The sequence below is a fragment of the Pangasianodon hypophthalmus genome, chromosome 29 (genome assembly GCF_027358585.1).
Source record: "Pangasianodon hypophthalmus isolate fPanHyp1 chromosome 29, fPanHyp1.pri, whole genome shotgun sequence".
Classification (NCBI taxonomy): domain Eukaryota; kingdom Metazoa; phylum Chordata; class Actinopteri; order Siluriformes; family Pangasiidae; genus Pangasianodon; species Pangasianodon hypophthalmus.
In genome coordinates, this window is record NC_069738.1 from 863,543 (window position 1) to 886,042 (window position 22,500).

Consider the following 22,500-nt stretch of genomic DNA (forward strand, 5'->3'; position numbering starts at 1 on the left):
CGACCGCGACGCCGTCTTCTACCGATACGCACGCGACCGCGACGCCGTCTTCTACCGACACGCACGCGGCCACGACGCCGTCTTCTACCGACACACACGCGACCACGACGCCGCCTTCTACAGACACGCACGCGACCACGACGCCGCCTTCTACCGACACACACGCGACCGCGACTCCGTCTTCTACCGATACGCACGCGACCGCGACGCCGCCTTCTACCGATACACACGCGACCACGACGCCGTCTTCTACAGATACACACGCGACCGCGACGCCGTCTTCTACCGACACACACGCGGCCACGACGCCGTCTTCTACCGACACGCACGCGACCACGACGCCGTCTTCTACCGACACGCACGCGACCGCGACGCCGTCTTCTCCCGACACGCACGCGACCACGACGCCGTCTTCTACCGACACGCACGCGACCACGACGCCGTCTTCTACCGATACACACGCGACCACGACGCCGCCTTCTACCGACACACACGCGACCACGACGCCGCCTTCTACCGACACACACGCGACCGCGACTCCGTCTTCTACCGATACGCACGCGACCGCGACGCCGCCTTCTACCGATACACACGCGACCACGACGCCGTCTTCTACAGATACACACGCGACCGCGACGCCGTCTTCTACCGACACACACGCGGCCACGACACCGTCTTCTACCGACACACACGCGACCACGACGCCGCCTTCTACCGACACACACGCGGCCACGACGCCGTCTTCTACCGACACGCACGCGGCCACGACGCCGTCTTCTACCGACACGCACGCGGCCACGACGCCGCCTTCTACCGACACGCACGCGGCCACGACGCCGTCTTCTACAGATACACACGCGGCCACGACGCCGTCTTCTACAGATACACACGCGGCCACGACGCCGTCTTCTACCGACACGCACGCGACCACGACGCCGCCTTCTCCCGACACGCACGCGACCGCGACGCCGTCTTCTACCGACACACACGCGGCCACGACGCCGTCTTCTACCGACACACACGCGGCCACGACGCCGTCTTCTACCGACACACACGCGACCACGACGCCGCCTTCTCCCGACACGCACGCGACCACGACGCCGTCTTCTACAGATACACACGCGGCCACGACGCCGTCTTCTACAGATACGCACGCGGCCACGACGCCGTCTTCTACAGATACACACGCGGCCACGACGCCGTCTTCTACCGACACACACGCGACCACGACGCCGCCTTCTCCCGACACGCACGCGGCCACGACGCCGCCTTCTACCGACACGCACGCGACCACGACGCCGCCTTCTACCGACACGCACGCGACCACGACGCCGCCTTCTACCGACACGCACGCGACCACGACGCCGTCTTCTACCGATACGCACGCGACCACGACGCCGTCTTCTACCGACACACACGCGACCGCGACGCCGTCTTTTACCGACACGCACGCGACCGCGACGCCGTCTTCTACCGACACACACGCGACCACGACGCCGTCTTCTACCGACACACACGCGACCACGACGCCGTCTTCTACCGACACGCACGCGACCACGACGCCGTCTTCTACCGACACGCACGCGACCACGACGCCGTCTTCTACAGAGACAGAATTACATAACTAACGTTTCTGTGCTTTCTGAGTGATAACGATAATTTACATTAATTAACATATTTATAGATGTTTATAAAAAATGCTAATGCGACATCTCTCTCTCTCTCTCTCTCTCCCTCTCTCTCTCTCTCTCTCTCCCTCTCTCTCCTCAGTGATAAGAGGAAGTGGGAAGATTTCTCTGCCAATGCCAGTGTGAGGATCAGTCTTGGCTCCCCCGCTTATGCGTTTTTCTGTATCAGCATTTCTCACTCCACCAACTTCAGCTTATTTTGCATTTTAAAGGAACTACAATTTTTTATAGTAACTACAAATCCCAGCCCTGGAGCTCAGCCGCCATGTTTGAGGAAAAAACAGAAACGTGCCTTAATGTACAGCATAAAAAAAGGTTTTTATTTTATACATAAACGCCTTATTGTTACTCCTCAAGAAGAGAGCACACATGCTAACGTCTTCCTCCACCCTGTCCCTGAGTGTGTGTGTGAGTGTGTGAGTGAGTGTGTGAGTGTGTGAGTGTGTGTGTGTTATTAACTGTTCTATGGGTGCCAAGGAGGGATAAACTCTATATTTCATGTTTTATTTGAGTGCACGACCGAGAGCTGTTTTTATTCCATCAGTTATCAGACACTGATCTAATCTGTCTAATCTGTACACTCTCGCTAATGTAGCATGTCAGCTAACTACCCCAGCTCTATAGCCTCCTGTGTCATTCTTAGGGGTAGCACCAGGCAGAGGAACCAGCTGTAATGGCGACTGGAAAAGATTTGTAGTGGTTGCTGAACATTTTCCTTAGCTAACTATCAGCGCTAAAACTCCATGTGTGATGGAGGAGGTGGTGATGGTGCTGGAGGTGGCGTTGGACGCGGTGTTGGTGGTGGAGGTAGTGTTGGTGATAATGGTGGTGGTAGATGTGATGGTGGTGATGTTGGTGGTGGAGGTGATGGTGGTGATGAAGGTGGTGGTCGAGGTGGACTGGGAGACAGTTTGCATGTTGTTCCTGTTGCATCTGTTTACATCCCACGTGTTTACATCATGTATAAGGAATAAATCGGTACTGATTCTGAGACCTGAGCCCGGTCCAGAGTTTGAGGTCAGCATCTGGACCAATCACAATCCTCCATTTCAGAACTTACACGCTGGATCTTTCACAGTGTTAATCAATAGATTAATAAAGAGGAATCAATCAAAGACATTACATCAGTGGATCATAACTGATAGAACAAACAGCAGGTCGTGTGTGTGTGTGTGTGTGTGAGTGTGTGTGTGTGCGTGAGAGTGTGTGTGTGTTTCACAGACAAGAGCGTAAACACTCAGTATCTCTTCCAAAGACTCAATCTAAAGTGTTAATTTTTTAAAATTCATAAAGAGAAGTGATTTTTGTTGTTGTTTATTTCTTCATTTTGTTGAGTGTGTTTTGTAAAATGGGTGTGTTTTGTCAATAAAGGATAAAATGGGTGTGTGTGTGTGTGTGTGTGTGGCTAGCTTAGTGGCTGTTGTAATGAAGTGAAGCTGAATGAGTGCAGATGGATCGAGCGCAACATCACCGCACACTCCAGCAGTAAAATTTACCCAGAAGGCATTGCTGCACTGTGGTGAAGTTAATAGTGTAACAGGGGTGTTAAAATACTTCATTCTGTTAAAGGGTTGAGATTTTATGATGATAATTTTTCAGTAATGCTAATCCAGTAGCAGTAGCAGAGACTGGAACTGTGTGCACGTCTGCAATGAAACACACTGCGGAGTGTGACTGGGTTTGTTTATTTGGAATGAAATAGAGACATTATAAAGAAAGAAAATAAAATAATTATGGAGCAGTGTTGTGTGTGCTGATGGCAGAATTCCCTGTCACTCTTCTCAAACCTTTTTGTGGAGGATGAATAAAATAATCTTTCAGAAGAGAAACACATTAACAGCAGCAGTGAAGATGGCTGAAGATCTACTGTACACAGTCTCTGCACTTCCTCTGAACCATATTCACACAATTCTCACTAAATGTTTCATCAGATGTGTGTAAGAATTTATCTAATAATTATTTCTGTCCTGCTTTCAACATGTCCTCACCTACTTCGCCTTGCGTGACCCGCTTACACACACTCGTGCCTGAAGTGTGCGGTTGTGTGTGACAGCTACAGCGTGGAGTGATGCTGGAGTGGTGAGTGGTAATGAAACCGGCTGGTGTGTGTGTGTGTGTGTGTGTGTGTATGTGTGTGTGTGTGTGTGTGTGTGTGTGTGTTCACTGCAGCAGTGTTTTACGGTGTTTGTACAGCACTTTGCTCCCTTCCCTCATGGCTCCGCCCACCATTTTAGCAGCTGATGTCACTGACAGGGGCGTGGCTGCTAAAGCCGCCGCCCTCTGCACCACTTTGCTTTTCTTCCCCTTCCCTTTCCCTTTCTCCAGAACTCCGGAGCTCTCCAGCGCTCCCTTCCCCATGGCAGTCACTAACTCGCACCAGAACTCGCGCTCTGCTTTCTTCCTCCTCTCTTTATCCTCCTCTCCGCTCTCTCTCTTCTGCACCTGCTCCTTTTCTCCCAGAATCCTTCGCTCACAGACATACCAGTTCCCCTCATTCCTCTCCACCATTGCCTCCATTTTCTGTACCAGCTCACTCACTTGTGCTCGATCTTCATGTTTTGTGTTATCGAGGATGTGAATCCTGCCCTCGCACGACCGCGTGAATTCCCAGAGTTCCTTGCTCTCCTGTAGAAAGCTCTCTGCCGGTTTGTCGTGCAGCTGGTCAGCGTGGGTGAGGACGAGGACGGTGTGTTTGAGGGCCGTCGAACCCAAAACGGTGCCGATCCACTCCAGAGTCATGTGCTCTTCCGCCGTTAGTTTTCCCGGTTTCAGGACTAACAGAAGCGCGTGAGGTCCGGGAGCGGAGAGATCCATCAAGCCACGCGCCACCTCCGCACACACCTCCTCTGAAGACATACAAGTGTGGAAGAAACCTGGAGTGTCAATCACCTGCAGGCTCCGCCCCTCCACCTCGCCACAGGCCCGTACACACTGCTGAGTGATGGACAGCGGAGAGATGTCTCTCTGAAACACGGACGTTCCCAGAATGGTGTTTCCTGTCGAGCTTTTACCAGAACCGGTCCGACCCAACAGGACAATCCGCAGATCTGCAACACACACGCTGTCTGAGGAGACACACACACACACACACAGAGAGAGCATGAGGAGGATGATGCTGCTGTTCTTCTGTAGTGGTCATGTCTCAAAAATACACTTTAGACCCTTAAACGCCCCGATGGTGCCGATCGACACGAGTCTCCGGGTCAACGCAGGTGAAGCTAAAGTTTATTTTAATCAGCCAATCACAAACCCGACTGTATGACATCACGTCTTCAGTGTACTGGTTTTAAATCACACTATTAAAGGGTTAGTAACATTAGTTAAGCTTAGCTACTCTACTGCAGTAGCTAAAACGTCCTACAGGAGCTGCCCTGTTCAGTCTGGGGGCGGAGCTAATGTTTATGCCATAACGACGACACTATAGATGTATAGATCTCCTGCGCAGTAGACTACGGAGCCCCTGAGGGGACGTGGTGATGGAAGAAATGTGAACTGGGAGGAAAATTTCTATTTCATTGCTTTTGCGTTCCCCTGAGAAACTTTGTGTTTGCTTTATTTTTTTGCGTTATCTCACAAAGATAGTTGCGTTCTCTTGCAAACACAGATCTCTTTGTGAGAGAACGCAAAAGGTTTGGGAGTGAAAGCAAAAGCATGTGTATAGAAACACGTTTTTGTTAACGCTAAACCTTAAAGCAGCTAGAACTGAAGATACACGTGGGATATAAGACTAGCACGTGTCACTGAGACGTTAATTCAGGGTTATTTATTATTCTATTTATTAAAGATACAATCCCTTTCTCTATCTCTCTCTCATTCTGTCTCTCTCTCTCTCTGTCTCTCTCTCATTCTCTCTGTCTTTCTGTCTCTCTCTCTCTCTGTCTCTCTCTCATTCTCTCTGTCTTTCTGTCTCTCTCTCTCATTCTGTCTCTCTCTCTCTGTCTCTCTCTCTCTCTCTCTCTCTGTCTCTCTCTGTCTGTCTCTCTGTCTTTCTGTCTCTCTCTCTCTTTCTCTCTCTCTCTCTCTCTCTCTCTCTGTATCTCTCTCTCTCTCTCTCTCTCTGTATCTCTCTCTCTCTCTCTCATCCTGTCTCTCTCTCTCTCTCTCTCTCTCTCTCTCTCTGTATCTCTCTCTCATTCTCTCTCTCTCTCTCATCCTGTCTCTCTCTCTCTGTATCTCTCTCTCTCTGCCTCTCTCTCTCTCTCTCTCTCTCTCTCTGTATCTCTCTCTCTCTCTCTCTCTCTCTCTGTATCTCTGTATCTCTCTCTCTCTCTCATCCTGTCTCTCTCTCTCTGTATCTCTCTCTCTCTCTCTCTGTCTCTCTCTCTCTCTCTCTCTGTATCTCTGTATCTCTCTCTCTCTCTCATCCTGTCTCTCTCTCTCTGTATCTCTCTCTCTCTCTCATTCTCTCTCTCTCTCTCATCCTGTCTCTCTCTCTCTGTATCTCTCTCTCTCTCTCATTCTCTCTCTCTGTATCTCTGTATCTCTCTCTCTCTCTCTCTCTCATCCTGTCTCTCTCTCTCTGTATCTCTCTCTCTCTCTCTCTGTCTCTCTCTCTCTCTCTCTCTGTATCTCTGTATCTCTCTCTCTCTCTCATCCTGTCTCTCTCTCTCTGTATCTCTCTCTCTCTCTCATTCTCTCTCTCTCTCTCATCCTGTCTCTCTCTCTCTGTATCTCTCTCTCTCTCTCATTCTCTCTCTCTCTCTCTCTCTCTCTGTATCTCTCTCTCTCTCTCTCTCTCATCCTGTCTCTCTCTCTCATCCTGTCTCTCTCTCTCTCTGTCTCTCTCTCTGTATCTCTCTCTCTCTCTCTCTCTCTCACCTTCAGAAGCAGCGGTACATTCCGATGATGCCATGATGTCATTAGCCCTCGCGCGCATCAAGCACCGGTGCAGTGTATCGGTTGAGCTCGCGCATCCGCTGAAAATTCTGACCCCGTGACGTCACCGTCGCCGTGACCAAAAGTGGCCAATAGTGTTTATATTAATTACAGTGTGAGCGCGTGAACCCGAGCGCAGATATATTATACACAGTAACATTACTGTGAAAAGGGCTAATATCAATGAGGAAAAATAAAATTATAGTATATATGTGTTTGTATCAATGATACATTATATATACATATATAATAAAAATAATATAGAATATTATCAGTGCTTAAAATGCTGTAAAGAATATTATCTATTTAATTTTAAAAAATTAAATAAAATTGATATTAATGTTAAAATGAAAGTTGAAATGAAATATTTGATATTAAATACTAATATTACATACCATAAGTATGATATTATGAAAATGTTATAAATAATAAATATTAATGCAAATACAAATGTAATATTAATAGAAATAAATAAATGTGAATTCTGGCTAAAAATCCATGTAAAAATATAAACACTGATATCAGTGGAGGTTACATAAAAATTATATAAATTATATTTATTAATGTAATATATACTATAATTACTGTAATGTGTTTATAGTATGCATGCACGGGTTTTATTATTTTCTTAATTTTAATTAGGATTTATTTTAGTAATTACATTACATTGAACTGGAGAGCACATCTCTTCCGGGTTAACGTTTACGCGCTTGCGTCATCACGTATATAAATACGCTCGTGGCCCAGTGGGCGGAGTCAAACCGACATTCTCACTAGTGGCGCGAAGTGAAAATTTGCTTAAAATTTAACTTCTTGTCATTGTAGAACCTGTATTTTGAACTAATTAGTACTTTAAACCCATATGTGATAAGTTATTATATTTCTGGGCGCTATTTTATTCGCTTTTTTAGCCAAAACGGTGAGAGGCGTTAGCCAGTTAGCTAGCTGTGTGAACTCAGAGGCGTTAGCCAGTTAGCTAGCTGTGAGAGCTGAGAGGAAATTGGACAGTTTTTGATAAATAAAGTTAGATATCAAGCGACATCTGAGGTAAATATTAAGGACAGTGTAACCGTCATCCTGTTTAGTGTTTATTTTAACAGGAAGGTAAAATGGCGGCTGTAGACATAGACGTCGTGTATGAGAAGATTCACCACAGACACGATCCGCGGTGGTGCGCGCGCGCGGGACCCGGACGTGACGTAGGAGCGGGCGCGAGGGCGAGCGTCAGGGTGTGTGTCGCGTGCGTCATCGAGCTGATTGACAGCCAGGAAGTGTCTGTAATTATCCTTTATTTTATTCATTTTATTAGTTAATCATGCATTTAAACTGCTAATTATATTATATAGAATTAATTTAACCCTGAGCAGAGTACTAGATAATGCTAATTATTCACATGCACATACAGCTTGTTAAATAAAAACATTATTATAAAGTAACCTTTAGTACTAAAGCTCTTATTTTTATATATTAATTTATTTTCCTGTCTTCATCACCTTCATTCTTTTACAAAGCAAGATTCCAGAATATATATATTTTTAATAATAATAACAAAGATGAAAGGATTTTGTTATTATTAATAATAATAATAATAATAACAGAATATAACAGTAATTATTTTCAGCCACTTTCTAGTTTGCTCTGTAACTTTTAAATTCATAATGCTCTTGTTGATAGTTATTTTTTTAAATAAACAAGTAAAATAAATGACAGTAGTGTTTTATTCTCTTTTTTATTTTTAAATATAATATATGTAGGCGTAATGTTTACGTGACAAAGTGCTCTATTATTATATTATTATAACAATAATACTTTCATCTCTCATTTCATTTCATTTCTAAGCAGACCTAGCAGTAATGGAGGAATGAGAGTAAATGTGTAAGAGTATATTTTTTATTATTTTAAGTATAATAGAGTAGTAATTAAACCAGGTGTGTGAAGCGTGAGTACCTCACTCCGTGCACTAGAGGGCAGTGTAGAGTTACACACCCTACAGGAAGCACTGGGTACCATCCTGCTCAGTGCTGTCACATTCCTTTTCTTCTCTTAACTGTGATAACTGCTCATAATAAACACAACACAATCTATATAATCTAATTATTTATACACGTCAGATAGTAATTATCTCAGAAATATCTATCACGTGTCAGGTGTGCTCAAACTCCTGCTCTGAGTCCTCACAGAGCTGTTACAGCGGGGTCAGGTGTGACCTGTGGAGCTGAGGGGGGTGTGTGTGTGTGTGTGTGTGTGTGTGTGTGTGTGCGTGTGTGTGTGTAGGCGGTGCGTAAGGCGGTGGCTCTGGCGGGTGTAGGAGAGCTGCTGAAGACTGAAGGAGTGATGAGGGAAATCCTGCAGCAGGACGACCGAGTGTGTGTACATTTCACCTCCTCATTACTCAGTAAGACACTCACACACTCACACTCACACACACACACACACACACACACACACACACACTCTCTGTCTCACTCACACACACACACACACACACACTCTCACTCACACACACACACTCACACACTCACACACTCTCACTCACACACACACACACACACACACACACACACACACACACTCTCTCTCACACACTCACACACACACACACACACACACTCACACACACACTCTCTCACTCACACACACACACACTCTCTCTCTCTCTCTCTCTCTCTCTCTCTCTGTGGTTGCAGCAGTCACTCTAAACATAAACAGACACAAATCAGTAGACATGCGGTAATAAGACGCAGGTGAGACTCATCACGCGTTACCTGCCGGTTTGCCCCGCCCCCTCTCCGCCCGCCGCTGACGCTCGACCACGCCCCCCGCTGCTGTATATCACTTTTGCGATTTGTTTGAATGAAAATCGACTGTATCATGTGGTTTGAATAAAAACAAATCTCTCAGAATAATTTCTCAAACTCCAGGTTTGGAGTGTACGTGTGTATTTTACATGGTGGATCTTACCATAATAATAACAATAATAATAATAATAATAATAACAATAATAATGATATGATCTCTTGTGATAGGAGTGTGAGCAGCCCTGCAGTACTATCTGTTACGAGTACCTCTGGTACTCTGTGGTGTGTGTGGTTGTCATGGTAACCAGTAGAGCTATGTGTGTTGTGTAGCTGTGTGATTTGGGACACAGTCCATGACAATGCTCATGTTGTGTGTGTGTGTGTGTGTGTGTGTGTGTGTGTGTGCAGAGATGCTGCAGTGTGTGGAAGATCCTTCTACGCTGGACAGGGTGATGCAGGGTGAGAGGAGAACTGACGCAGCTCTAAACTACACCCTGTTCATGAGCTGGTTCTGGGAGTGTGTGATGTAGAGACGTCTGAAAGCACAGTATAGAGCAGCTACTGACTCACAGCATTAATCCAGCTGATAACACTACCGCTGTGCACAACACCCACAACACCCGGAATACCCACAACACCCGGAACACCCACAACACCCACAACACCCGGAACACCCACAACACCCACAACACCCACAACACCCACAACACCCACAACACCCACAACACCCACAACACCCGGAATACCCACAACACCCACAACACACAGAATACCCACAACACCCGGAATACCCACAACACCCAGAACACCCATAATGCACTTCATGGCAGGGAGGCAGTAGGGCATGGGTCTGTACACAGGGTCTGGTTTTATTCTCTCTGTCTGTCTGTCTCTCTCTTGATCTGTCTGTGTCTCTCTATCTCCATCTGTCTCTTTCTCCCTATCTGTCTCTTGCTCTCTATCTGTGTGTGTGTGTGTGTGTGTGTGTGTGTGTTTCAGTGCTGGTTCAGCTGTTGTTGGATCTGAAGGTAGAGCAGTTAGTGCAACACGTGATGAATGAGCTCCAAACACAGGTGAGAGACAGAGATACGGACTGAGAGACAGATGGACTGATATACAGATAGAGAGACAGACAAACAGATGGACAGATAGAGAGACAGAGTGACAGATAGACAGACAGAGTGACAGATAGACAGACAGAGTGACAGATAGACAGACAGAGTGACAGATAGAGAGACAGAGTGACAGATAGACAGACAGAGTGACAGATAGAGAGACAGAGAGACAGATAGAGAGACAGACGGTCACTACACGGACAGATAGACAAGCACAAGGGCAGACAGTCATGTAGTGAGTCACACAGATAGAGAGACACATGGACAGACAGACAGAGAGACAGACACATGGACAGACAGACAGAGAGACAGACACATGGACAGACAGATAGAGAGACAGACACATGGACAGACAGATAGAGAGAAACAAACAGTAGATAGAGAGACAGACAGAGATAGAAAAACTGGCATGGATAGAGAGATGGAGTGACAGATAGAGAGACACATGGACAGACTGATAGACAGAGGGACAGACACACACTTGAAAATACAGACAGATCCTGTCCTATTATATGACTCATTTATTAATAATGATATTTTCTCCTTCCTCTCTCTCCCTCCCTCCCTCCTCTCCCTCCCTCCCTCCTCTCTCTCCCTCTCTCCCTCCCTCCCTCCCTCTCCCTCCTCTCCCTCCCTCCTCTCCCTCCCTCCCTCCTCTCTCTCCCTCTCTCCCTCCCTCCCTCCCTCTCCCTCCTCTCCCTCCCTCCCTCCTCCCTCTCCCTCCTCTCTCTCCCTCTCCCTCCTCTCTCTCCCTCTCTCCCTCCCTCCCTCCCTCTCCCTCCCTCCCTCCCTCTCCCTCCTCTCCCTCCCTCTCCCTCCTCTCTCCCTCTCCCTCCTCTCCCTCCTCTCCCTCCCTCTCCCTCCTCTCCCTCCTCTCCCTCCCTCTCCCTCCTCTCCCTCCCTCTCTCTCTCTCTCCCTCTCCCTCCCTCCTCCCTCTCCCTCTCCCTCCCTCTCCCTCTCCCTCTCTCTCCCTCCCTCTCCCTCCCTCCTCCCTCTCCCTCCTCTCCCTCCTCTCCCTCCCTCTCCCTCCTCTCCCTCCCTCTCTCTCCCTCTCCCTCCTCTCCCTCCCTCCCCTCCCTCCTCTCCCTCCTCTCCTCCTCTCCCTCCTCTCCCTCCCTCCTCCCCTCCCTCCCTCCTCCCTCCCCTCCTCCCCCTCCCTCCCTCCCTCCTCTCCCTCCTCTCCCTCCTCTCCCTCCTCCCTCTCCCTCCCTCTCCCACCTCCCTCCCCACCTCTCCCTCCCCTCCCTCCCTCCTCCCTCCTCTCCCTCCTCTCCTCCCTCCCTCCCTCCTCCCTCTCCCTCCTCCTCTCCCCTCCTCCTCCCTCTCCACCCTCTCCCACCTCTCTCACCCTCTCCCTCCCTCCTCCACTCCCTCCTCTCACTCCCTCTCCCTCTCACCTCCCTCTCCCTCCTCTCCCTCCTCTCTCTCCCACTCCCTCCTCCTCTCCCTCCACTCCCCTCCTCTCTCTCCCCTCCCTCCCTCCTCCCTCTCCCTCCTCTCCCTCCTCTCTCCCTCTCCCTCCCTCCTCCCTCTCCCTCCCTCTCCCACCCTCCCCTCCTCCCTCTCCCTCCCTCCACCCTCTCTCCCTCACCCTCCCTCCTCCCTCTCCCTCCTCTCCCTCCTCCCTCCCCCCTCCCTCCTCCCTCTCCCTCCTCTCCCTCCTCTCCCTCCCTCTCCCTCCTCTCCCTCCTCTCCCTCCCTCTCCCCTCCTCTCCCTCTCCCTCCCTCCTCCCTCTCCCTCCTCTCTCTCCCTCTCCCTCTCTCCTCCCTCTCCCTCCTCCCTCCTCTCTCTCCCTCTCCCTCCCTCCTCCCTCTCCCTCCTCTCTCTCCCTCTCCCTCTCTCCTCCCTCTCCCTCCTCTCCCTCCTCTCTCTCCCTCTCCCTCCCTCCTCCCTCTCCCTCCTCTCCCTCCTCTCTCTCCCTCTCCCTCCCTCCTCCCTCTCCCTCCTCTCCCTCCTCTCTCTCCCTCTCCCTCCCTCCTCCCTCTCCCTCCCTCCCTCTCCCTCCCTCTCCCTCCTCTCTCTCCCTCTCCCTCCCTCCTCCCTCCTCTCCCTCCTCTCTCTCCCTCTCCCTCCCTCCTCCCTCTCCCTCCTCTCTCTCCCTCTCCCTCTCTCTCTCCCTCCCTCCTCTCCCTCCTCTCCCTCCTCTCTCTCCCTCTCCCTCCCTCCTCCCTCTCCCTCCTCTCCCTCCTCTCTCTCCCTCTCCCTCCTCTCCCTCCCTCTCCCTCCTCTCCCTCCTCTCTCTCCCTCTCCCTCCCTCCTCCCTCTCCCTCCTCTCCCTCCTCTCCCTCCTCTCTCTCCCTCTCCCTCTCTCCCTCCCTCTCCCTCCTCTCTCTCCCTCTCCCTCCCTCCCTCCTCTCTCTCCCTCCTCTCTCCCTCTCCCTCCTCTCCCTCCCTCTCCCTCCCTCCTCTCTCTCCCCCTCCCTCCTCTCTCTCCCTCCTCCCTCTCCCTCCTCTCTCTCCCTCTCCCTCTCCCTCCCTCCTCTCTCTCCCTCTCCCTCCTCTCCCTCCCTCCCTCCCTCCCTCTCCCTCTCTCCCTCCCTCCTCTCTCCTCTCTCCCTCCTCTCCCTCCCTCTCCCTCCTCTCCCTCCTCCCTCTCCCTCCCTCCCTCCTCTCTCTCCCTCTCCCCCCCCCAGCTGTGTGATGTGAAGTGGTTGGTGGTGTGTGTGATGTTTCTGGGTAAGCTGCTGGATGCTGTTCCTGCAGTAGGCCACATGCTGAGCACCTCACACTGTGAGAACACACTCATGCTTTATTCTCTCTGTGTTTCAGTGTGAATGTGAATGCATCATCGCTGTAGATGTGCAGGTGCAGGTGCAGTTTAAACCTCCTGCTGATGTTTATGTCCTTACCTGCGTGTGTTTAAATACTGAAGGTTAATCATTTCATGCATGTGATAATAAACTCTCTCTGTCTGTGTTGCAGTGTGTGTGCTGGAGAGTGTGTGTGCGCGGATGGTGAGTGCGGATGAGGAGCTGAAGGCGGCGGTGTGTTACGTGTTCCGTGGTGTGTGGGAGTCGGAGCTGGCGCTTCATTCTCTGCCACACACACTCAGGGACAGAGTGTGTGTGTTCCTGCTACACACACTCACACACGCCTGCTCGCACCAACTCATCATCAACTGCCTCGGTGTGTGTGTGTGTGTGTGTGTGTGTGTGTGTGTGTGTTTATGGAGTGTCACTGTGTTTTTATTCAGTGGGTTTAAATAAAGATGTGTGTGTGTGTGTGTGTGTGTGTGTGTAGGGCTGCTGTTACTGATGCTGCGTTCAGGAGAGACAGTGTGTATTCTGATGAATCAGGGAGAAGAAACACAGCATCCAGAGCTCCAACACTCTTCACTACCACTCATATTAAAGAGGGTACACACACACACACACACACTCACACACACACACACACACACACACACACACACTATCTCACACACACACAGAGTTTAAAGTGTGACTTTTTTGCATTTTTACATTAAGGATAAGGGCTTAAATATGAACCGTTGTTTTTTAGCTCCACGTGAATAATGTGTTTTAAAGATAAAGCACTAAACAATTCCACTGGGCCTTTAAATAGTTAGTGTGTGTGTGTGTGTGTGTGTGTGTGTGTGTGTGTAGTTGTTGTTGAGTGGTGATGAGTCTCTGCAGGTGGCCAGTGTTCAGTGTGTGTGTGCTGTACTGAATCACTCCACTCAGTACTGCACCTCCTTCATACACGACGACATACCAGGTACCACGTTCGCCACACACTCGGCCAATCACAGTGACCCTTACTGAGTTAAAGCCTGGACAATGAGTGTGTGTGTGTGTGTGTGTGTGTGTTAGAGTTCCTGTTTGAGCGCTTGAGCAGCAGTAACGACGTGCTCCTGTGGTGTGTGTACAGCTGTGTGTTGCTGCTGTGTGAAGACTCGCTGTTTTTCTCGCAGTGCCACTCGGTTTACGGTGAGCGTCCCGTCCCTGTCTCGCCTTTCCGTTTTACTAACACACACGCTACAGATGTTTATAACTAGTCCTTCTGTTATAACACCTCTCTTATTTTTCAGTGCTTTCTCCTGCCTGAGCCTTTTTTATTCACTTCTTTTACATCTCCCTAATTTATTATTGTTCTAACATCACCTGGTTTAGATTACTAAAGAGCAGAAATGAGAGATTTTCTCAGGTGTCCAATCAGAACACACCTGGCTACGACAGCAGACTGTGAACATTGGCTAAGCTCTGTTTAAAGTGTTGTAATGCTATAAGGTGTGTGTGTGTGTGTGTTAGGGATCGAGTCTCTGGTGCGCAGTCTGAAGGCATCACTGAAGCTGTCTAATGTGGAAGTACCGAAACAGGGCCTACAGCTGCTTACAGTTATACTGGAGAAGTAACACACACACACACACACACACTGTTACACACACACTGTTACACACACACACACACCACATGTTGCTGAATAACATGTGATATACCATGTTTGTTATATACGTGTGTGTGTGTGTGTGTGTTAGGCAGCCGGCAGGTGTGCGTCTGTTCCCGATTGGTCCAGCGTTTGTGGGTGTGGCTGAAGTGGTGATAGGGGGCGTGGCTTCACCCTGTCTCAGAGTAGCCACCCAGGCAGCACGAGCAGCTACTGCACTGATGAAGTACACACACACACACACACACAGGAACCCATTAGCTCCAGTTTACACACAGCCTAGTAATCCGTTAATGTTAATAGTCGTACTAAAAGCTCAGTCAGAATAAAAACTCTTAACCCAGGTGTGTGTGCTCAGTCCACTGCAGAAGCAGGAGAGATGATGGTGGACTGCAGGTGTTCTCGTAACATAACATCACGTACCTGTTAGCATGGTCATGGTCAGTAAGGGATCCGCTTACATGTGTGGGAATTCCTTTCTCAAGTGCCACAGTGTGGCTGAGATTGGGAACTTTGGATAAGGTGCATAAACTAAGGTCTATAAGATGAGTCTAAGGTCTGTACGATAAGACTAAGGTCTATAAGATAAGTCTAAGGTTTATAAGATAAGTCTAAGGTCTATAAGATAAGACTAAGGTCTATAAGATAAATGTAAGGTCTATAAGATAAGTCTAAGGTCTGTAAGATAAGTCTAAGGTCTGTACGATAAGACTAAGGTCTATAAGATGAGTCTAAGGTCTGTAAGATAAGACTAAGGTCTATAAGATAAATCTAAGGTCTATAAGATAAGACTAAGGTCTATAAGATAAGTCTAAGGTCTATAAGATGAGTCTAAGGTCTATAAGATAAGACTAAGGTCTGTAAGATAAATGTAAGGTCTATAAGATAAGTCTAAGGTCTGTAAGATAAGTCTAAGGTCTGTACGATAAGACTAAGGTCTATAAGATGAGTCTAAGGTCTGTAAGATAAGACTAAGGTCTATAAGATGAGTCTAAGGTCTATAAGATAAGACTAAGGTCTGTAAGATAAATCTAAGGTCTATAAGATAAGACTAAGGTCTATAAGATAAGTCTAAGGTCTATAAGATAAGACTAAGGTCTATAAGATAAGACTAAGGTCTATAAGATAAATGTAAGGTCTATAAGATAAGTCTAAGGTCTGTAAGATAAGTCTAAGGTCTGTACGATAAGACTAAGGTCTATAAGATGAGTCTAAGGTCTGTAAGATAAGACTAAGGTCTGTAAGATAAATCTAAGGTCTATAAGATAAGACTAAGGTCTATAAGATAAGTCTAAGGTCTATAAGATAAGACTAAGGTCTATAAGATAAATCTAAGGTCTATAAGATAAGACTAAGGTCTATAAGATAAATCTAAGGTCTATAAGATAAATCTAAGGTCTATGAGATAAATCTAAGGTCTATAAGATAAATCTAAGGTCTATAAGATGAGTCTAAGGTCTATAAGATAAGACTAAGGTCTATAAGATAAATCTAAGGTCTATAAGATAAGACTAAGGTCTATAAGATAAATCTAAGGTCTATAAGATAAGACTAAGGTCTATAAGATAAGACTAAGGTCTATAAGATAAGACTAAGGTCTATAAGATAAATCTAAGGTCTGTAAGATAAATCTAAGGTCTATAAGATAAGACTAAGGTCTATAAGATAAGTCTAAGGTCTATAAGATAAGACTAAGGTCTATAAGATAAATCTAAGGTCTATAAGATAAGACTAAGGTCTATAAGATAAGACTAAGGTCTATAAGATAAATCTAAGGTCTATAAGATAAATCTAAGGTCTATAAGATAAGACTAAGGTCTATAAGATAAATCTAAGGTCTATAAGATAAGACTAAGGTCTATAAGATAAATCTAAGGTCTATAAGATAAGACTAAGGTCTATAAGATAAATCTAAGGTCTATAAGATAAATCTAAGGTCTATAAGATAAGACTAAGGTCTATAAGATAAATCTAAGGTCTATAAGATAAGACTAAGGTCTATAAGATAAGTCTAAGGTCTGTAAGATGAGTCTAAGGTCTATAAGATAAGACTAAGGTCTATAAGATAAGACTAAGGTCTATAAGATAAATCTAAGGTCTATAAGATAAGACTAAGGTCTATAAGATAAGACTAAGGTCTATAAGATAAGACTAAGGTCTGTAAGATAAGACTAAGGTCTATAAGATAAGTCTAAGGTCTATAAGATAAGACTAAGGTCTGTAAGATAAGACTAAGGTCTATAAGATAAGTCTAAGGTCTATAAGATAAATTTAAGGTCTATAAGATAAGACTAAGGTCTATAAGATGAGTCTAAGGTCTATAAGATAAGACTAAGGTCTATAAGATAAATCTAAGGTCTATAAGATAAGACTAAGGTCTATAAGATAAGACTAAGGTCTATAAGATAAGACTAAGGTCTGTAAGATAAGACTAAGGTCTGTAAGATAAGACTAAGGTCTATAAGATAAGTCTAAGGTCTATAAGATAAGACTAAGGTCTGTAAGATAAATCTAAGGTCTATAAGATAAGACTAAGGTCTGTAAGATAAGTCTAAGGTCTGTAAGATAAGTCTAAGGTCTGTAAGATAAGACTAAGGTCTATAAGATAAGACTAAGGTCTATAAGATAAGACTAAGGTCTATAAGATAAGACTAAGGTCTGTAAGATGAGTCTAAGGTCTGTAAGATAAGACTAAGGTCTGTAAGATGAGTCTAAGGTCTGTAAGATAAGACTAAGGTCTGTAAGATGAGTCTAAGGTCTGTAAGATAAGACTAAGGTCTGTAAGATGAGTCTAAGGTCTGTAAGATAAGACTAAGGTCTGTAAGATGAGTCTAAGGTCTATAAGATAAGACTAAGGTCTATAAGATAAGACTAAGGTCTGTAAGATAAGACTAAGGTCTGTAAGATGAGTCTAAGGTCTGTAAGATGAGTCTAAGGTCTATAAGATGAGTCTAAGGTCTATAAGATGAGTCTAAGATCTATAAGATAAGACTAAGGTCTATAAGATAAGTCTAAGGTCTTTCTAAACCTTTTGTTGAGTACTGTGATATTTTCCTCCATCCTCCTCGGCAAACAAACGTACAGACGTACACTACTCTCTGCTCCAGGCCTTTCAAACACGCACTGCTTTCATCTAACACACCACACGTTTCTTTTTGTCCCAAGCCCTTTGTACAGAAAACTTCTGCAACACTTGTTCAATTCAATTCATATGTATTTATATAGTGCTTTTAACAATGGACATCGTCACAAAGCAGCTTTACAGAAATCTGGATATAAAGTTTAAATTTATCTCGTGTTCTTCTGTAAGTTTCCAAAATTCCAAGTTTTGTTTGCATCCTCTGAAAGGAAGCAGCTTTTTTTTCCGTCTGTAATCCCATTACCTGTAGCATCCCCCAAGAGTCCATTTTACATCCAGTACTTTCCACTCTACTCGTTCTGCTGAGTTCCGTCATTCAAAAACACAGCATCTCATTGTGCTGTTACATTAAGGACACCAAGCTCTACCTCCAGTGGAGGCTCAACGGTTAAGGCTCTGGGTCAGTGATCAGAAGGATGGCGTTTGAAGCCCCAGAACCACCGAGCTGCCACAGCTAGGCCCTAAACCTGCCCCTGTATCATGGTGACCCTGCGCTCTGACCCCAGCCTCCTAACAAGCTGAGATATGCAAAGAAAAGAATTTCACTGTAATGTATATGTGACAAGATAAGGCTTCTTTTCTTCTTCTTCTTCTTCTGAACCTATTAACACCCTTATAGGAATAGGAATAGATAAAAGGAAGTGTTGCTCTGTCAAACTTTATATTCACTTGACCAGCCTCTGTCTCTTTTTAGTTAAATTTTAAAAGTGGGGGAAACAAAAGTGATTTTGCAGCAAGTTTCTAACCATAAATAACATATATGGTGTTCTCACTACCTGTGTGCTAAAGTTTAGCAACAGCCACAAGGTCAATTAAATGTTTAGCCAAAGGCTGTTTTCTCTATTAGATAATGAAATATATAGATAGGATGGACAAACAGAATTCATTTTACATAAATCACTAATGATATAAGCGATGTAAGCGTGTGACTAGTGCATGCTAGTTTACTATTAGCTAATCAGCTAGCTCTTTATTTAATGAGGTTAGACATGCAAGTGTTCCAGGGAAATTTTAACAACATTTATACAGTGAGTGTCTTTACTGTAACAGATTATATAATATAAAAAGTATAGAATATGAATGTATAACTGTGGCACATGCACAGTGTACACTGGGTTGTTCAGGCTTTGGCCACAGGGGGGCGCTCGTGTACACACGCACTGTATACTCAGGTTACTTTCTGTTTTAATGTTTATTCTGATTTATGAGACTCATCTAAAATGACCTACAATGTTGTTGACCATTAAATTTAAATACTGTGTGTGTGTGTGTGTAGGATGCATCACCAGTCCACTCCAGTGCATTATGGAGAATTAAAAAAGATCATGGAGGCTTTGTCATGCAGATTCACGGAGTTACCATCACGGGCCATCTCACAACGCAGAGTGAGTGTGTGTGTGTGTGTGTGTGAGAGAGAGAGAGACCATAACTTAAACAGAAAAGGGAAGAGAGAAGAGACAGATTTGTGTGTGTGTCTTAGAGGTGTTTTGCAGATTCTGAGTCCAGTTCTCAGTCTGCCAAAGCAGGAGCGTTTTTTATGCAGGCACTGGTCTGCTTTCATGAGGCCTGCAGGTCAGTAACACACACACACACACCCATACACACACACACACACACACTGCATATAATGATAATGTGGTTTAATGAATGCAAGTCAGAGACAACTTTCTTGTGCTTAGCTCAGCATACTGTGGGAACATCAGGGGTGTGTGTGTGTGTGTGTGTGTGTGTGTGTGTGTTCAGGCTGGTGGAGGAGTGTGTGTGTGAGGCCAATGTGAAGGAAAGTCCTTTAACAGCAGCAGACCAGCAGAATGAGGACACACTGGAGTCTGTGTGTGTGTGTTTGCTGAAGTGCTGTGATACAGCGTACATTCCTACAGTTACTGTAAGTTACACACACACTCGTTCAATCCCTGTGGTTTTTCCGACATGCACAGATAGTTAATTAAACACACGAACACACACTCGTCCTGTACATACTGAAGTTATAAACCTGTGTGTGTGTGTTTAGAGAGTGTGTGAGCGCATCCCCAGTCCTCGGGTTCTGCAGCTCTTCCTCTCCATTCTCTCTGTGCAGTTCTCTCTCTCGCCCTCACTCATGCCTGCCTTTGCCAACAAGCTTGGTGAGACACACACACACACACACACACACCAAAGTTTAGCACAGTTTTTAGCATTCAAATTAGTTTCTTGTTAAATTATTAAAAACTTACTGCCCACTCTGTCTCTCTTTCCCAGCCTCCTCAGGTTTCATTAGACTGACTCTAGAAAACAAGGCTCTTCTGTGTTCAGGAAACAGGTATAAGTACTCTTTTTGGGTACTGACAGTGTTACTGTTCAAAGCTTGTGTACAATTTTCATTATTGTTTATGGCTTGAGTACTGTCGGGTACTCCCTTACTGCCGAAGGCTCGGGTACTCCCTTACTGCTGAAGGCTCGGGTACTCCCTTACTGCTGAAGGCTCGGGTACTCCCTTACTGCTGAAGGCTCGGGTACTCAGTTACTGCCGAAGGCTCGGGTACTCAGTTACTGCCGAAGGCTCGGGTACTCCCTTACTGCTGAAGGCTCGGGTACTCCCTTACTGCTGAAGGCTCGGGTACTCCCTTACTGCTGAAGGCTCGGGTACTCAGTTACTGCCGAAGGCTCGGGTACTCGGTTACTGCCGAAGGCTCGGGTACTCCCTTACTGCCGAAGGCTCGGGTACTCCCTTACTGCCGAAGGCTCGAGTACTCGGTTACTGCCGAAGGCTCGAGTACTCAGTTACTGCCGAAGGCTCGGGTGCTCCCTTACTGCCGAAGGCTCGAGTACTCAGTTACTGCCGAAGGCTCGGGTACTCTCTTACTGCCGAAGGCTCGAGTACTCTCTTACTGCCGAAGGCTCGGGTGCTCCCTTACTGCCGAAGGCTCGGGTGCTCCCTTACTGCCGAAGGCTCGGGTACTCGGTTACTGCCGAAGGCTCGAGTACTCGGTTACTGCCGAAGGCTCGGGTGCTCCCTTACTGCCGAAGGCTCGGGTGCTCCCTTACTGCCGAAGGCTCGGGTACTCGGTTACTGCCGAAGGCTCGGGTGCTCCCTTACTGCCGAAGGCTCGAGTACTCGGTTACTGCCGAAGGCTCGGGTGCTCCCTTACTGCCGAAGGCTCGGGTACTCCCTTACTGCCGAAGGCTCGGGTACTCGGTTACTGCCGAAGGCTCGGGTGCTCCCTTACTGCCGAAGGCTCGGGTGCTCCCTTACTGCCGAAGGCTCGGGTGCTCCCTTACTGCCGAAGGCTCGGGTACTCGGTTACTGCCGAAGGCTCGGGTGCTCCCTTACTGCCGAAGGCTCGGGTACTCCCTTACTGCCGAAGGCTCGGGTACTCCCTTACTGCCGAAGGCTCGGGTACTCGGTTACTGCCGAAGGCTCGGGTACTCGGTTACTGCCGAAGGCTCGGGTACTCCCTTACTGCCGAAGGCTCGGGTACTCGGTTACTGCCGAAGGCTCGGGTACTCGGTTACTGCCGAAGGCTCGGGTGCTCCCTTACTGCCGAAGGCTCGGGTGCTCCCTTACTGCCGAAGGCTCGGGTACTCCCTTACTGCCGAAGGCTCGGGTACTCCCTTACTGCCGAAGGCTCGGGTACTCGGTTACTGCCGAAGGCTCGGGTGCTCCCTTACTGCCGAAGGCTCGGGTGCTCCCTTACTGCCGAAGGCTCGGGTACTCCCTTACTGCCGAAGGCTCGGGTACTCGGTTACTGCCGAAGGCTCGGGTACTCCCTTACTGCCGAAGGCTCGGGTGCTCCCTTACTGCCGAAGGCTCGGGTACTCGGTTACTGCCGAAGGCTCGGGTACTCGGTTACTGCCGAAGGCTCGGGTACTCGGTTACTGCCGAAGGCTCGGGTACTCCCTTACTGCCGAAGGCTCGGGTACTCGGTTACTGCCGAAGGCTCGGGTACTCGGTTACTGCCGAAGGCTCGAGTACTCCCTTACTGCCGAAGGCTCGGGTACTCGGTTACTGCCGAAGGCTCGGGTACTCGGTTACTGCCGAAGGCTCGGGTACTCCCTTACTGCCGAAGGCTCGAGTACTCGGTTACTGCTGAAGGCGGGGCAGTCGTGGCCTAATGGTTAGAGTCTCGGACTTGTAACCCAAAGGTGAACCTGAAGGTCGTGGGTTCGAGGTGGGGGGAGTGACTGACCAGCGCTCTCTTCCACCCTCAATACCACGACTGAGGTGAGACCCTTGAGCAAGGCACCGAACCCCCAACTGCTCCCCGGGTGCTGCTGCTGCCCACTGCTCCGGGTGTGTGTTCACTACTGTGTGTGTGCACTTGGATGGGTTAAATGCAGAGCACAAATTCCGAGTATAGGTCACTTCACTTCACTGCCTTACTGCTGAAGGCTCGAGTACTCCATTACTGTTATGGGCAGAATGTTCAGGGCAGAGCTGGAGCACTGTCATACAGGAACTATGATAAAAATTTTTTTTAAAAAATAGGAAATACTCATAGTCCAAACAGGAAGTTTCTG

At 47.4% G+C, this 22,500-nt stretch overlaps 3 protein-coding genes across 17 annotated transcripts in view; 2 read left to right on the forward strand and 1 right to left on the reverse strand.

Annotated features, from left to right (window-relative positions):
- Positions 1 to 3,070, forward strand: part of kdelr3 (KDEL endoplasmic reticulum protein retention receptor 3) — a 7,723-nt gene extending 4,653 nt beyond the window's left edge. Inside the window, exon 5 of the mRNA XM_053231391.1 lies at positions 1,771 to 3,070. Coding sequence (XP_053087366.1) covers positions 1,771 to 1,814 — 44 coding nt within the window. The 3' untranslated portion in view covers positions 1,815 to 3,070. The remainder of the gene's footprint in view (positions 1 to 1,770) is intronic.
- A 287-nt stretch (positions 3,071 to 3,357) lies between these two features.
- On the reverse strand, positions 3,358 to 6,767 carry LOC128317699 (GTPase IMAP family member 7-like). Its single transcript, XM_053231390.1, has 2 exons — positions 6,507 to 6,767; positions 3,358 to 4,753 (listed from the first exon to the last, which is right to left on the reverse strand). The coding sequence occupies exons 1-2, from the start codon at positions 6,562 to 6,564 to the stop codon at positions 3,849 to 3,851; spliced, it is 963 nt and encodes a 320-aa protein (XP_053087365.1). The 5' UTR covers positions 6,565 to 6,767; the 3' UTR covers positions 3,358 to 3,848.
- A 387-nt stretch (positions 6,768 to 7,154) lies between these two features.
- LOC128317698 (meiosis inhibitor protein 1) overlaps positions 7,155 to 22,500 on the forward strand; it is a 31,537-nt gene continuing 16,191 nt past the window's right edge. For 4 of the 15 annotated variants that reach the window (XR_008301254.1, XM_053231377.1, XM_053231378.1 and 1 more), the window contains exons 1-16: positions 7,157 to 7,840; positions 8,838 to 8,958; positions 9,770 to 9,820; positions 10,361 to 10,434; positions 13,112 to 13,208; positions 13,401 to 13,604; positions 13,719 to 13,834; positions 14,084 to 14,195; positions 14,291 to 14,407; positions 14,729 to 14,828; positions 14,956 to 15,090; positions 19,280 to 19,388; positions 19,484 to 19,575; positions 19,747 to 19,888; positions 20,015 to 20,126; positions 20,242 to 20,302. Coding sequence is in view for 13 of the 15 variants with exons in the window: in XM_053231377.1 (XP_053087352.1) it covers positions 7,673 to 7,840; positions 8,838 to 8,958; positions 9,770 to 9,820; positions 10,361 to 10,434; positions 13,112 to 13,208; positions 13,401 to 13,604; positions 13,719 to 13,834; positions 14,084 to 14,195; positions 14,291 to 14,407; positions 14,729 to 14,828; positions 14,956 to 15,090; positions 19,280 to 19,388; positions 19,484 to 19,575; positions 19,747 to 19,888; positions 20,015 to 20,126; positions 20,242 to 20,302 (1,811 nt within the window). In the remaining 2 variants the exon portion in view is untranslated. Of the gene's footprint in view, positions 7,841 to 8,837; positions 8,959 to 9,769; positions 9,821 to 10,360; positions 10,435 to 13,111; positions 13,209 to 13,400; positions 13,605 to 13,718; positions 13,835 to 14,083; positions 14,196 to 14,290; positions 14,408 to 14,728; positions 14,829 to 14,955; positions 15,091 to 19,279; positions 19,389 to 19,483; positions 19,576 to 19,746; positions 19,889 to 20,014; positions 20,127 to 20,241; positions 20,303 to 22,500 lie in introns of those variants that run through there. The other 11 variants (XR_008301255.1, XM_053231381.1, XM_053231387.1 and 8 more) reach the window with 10 other exon arrangements.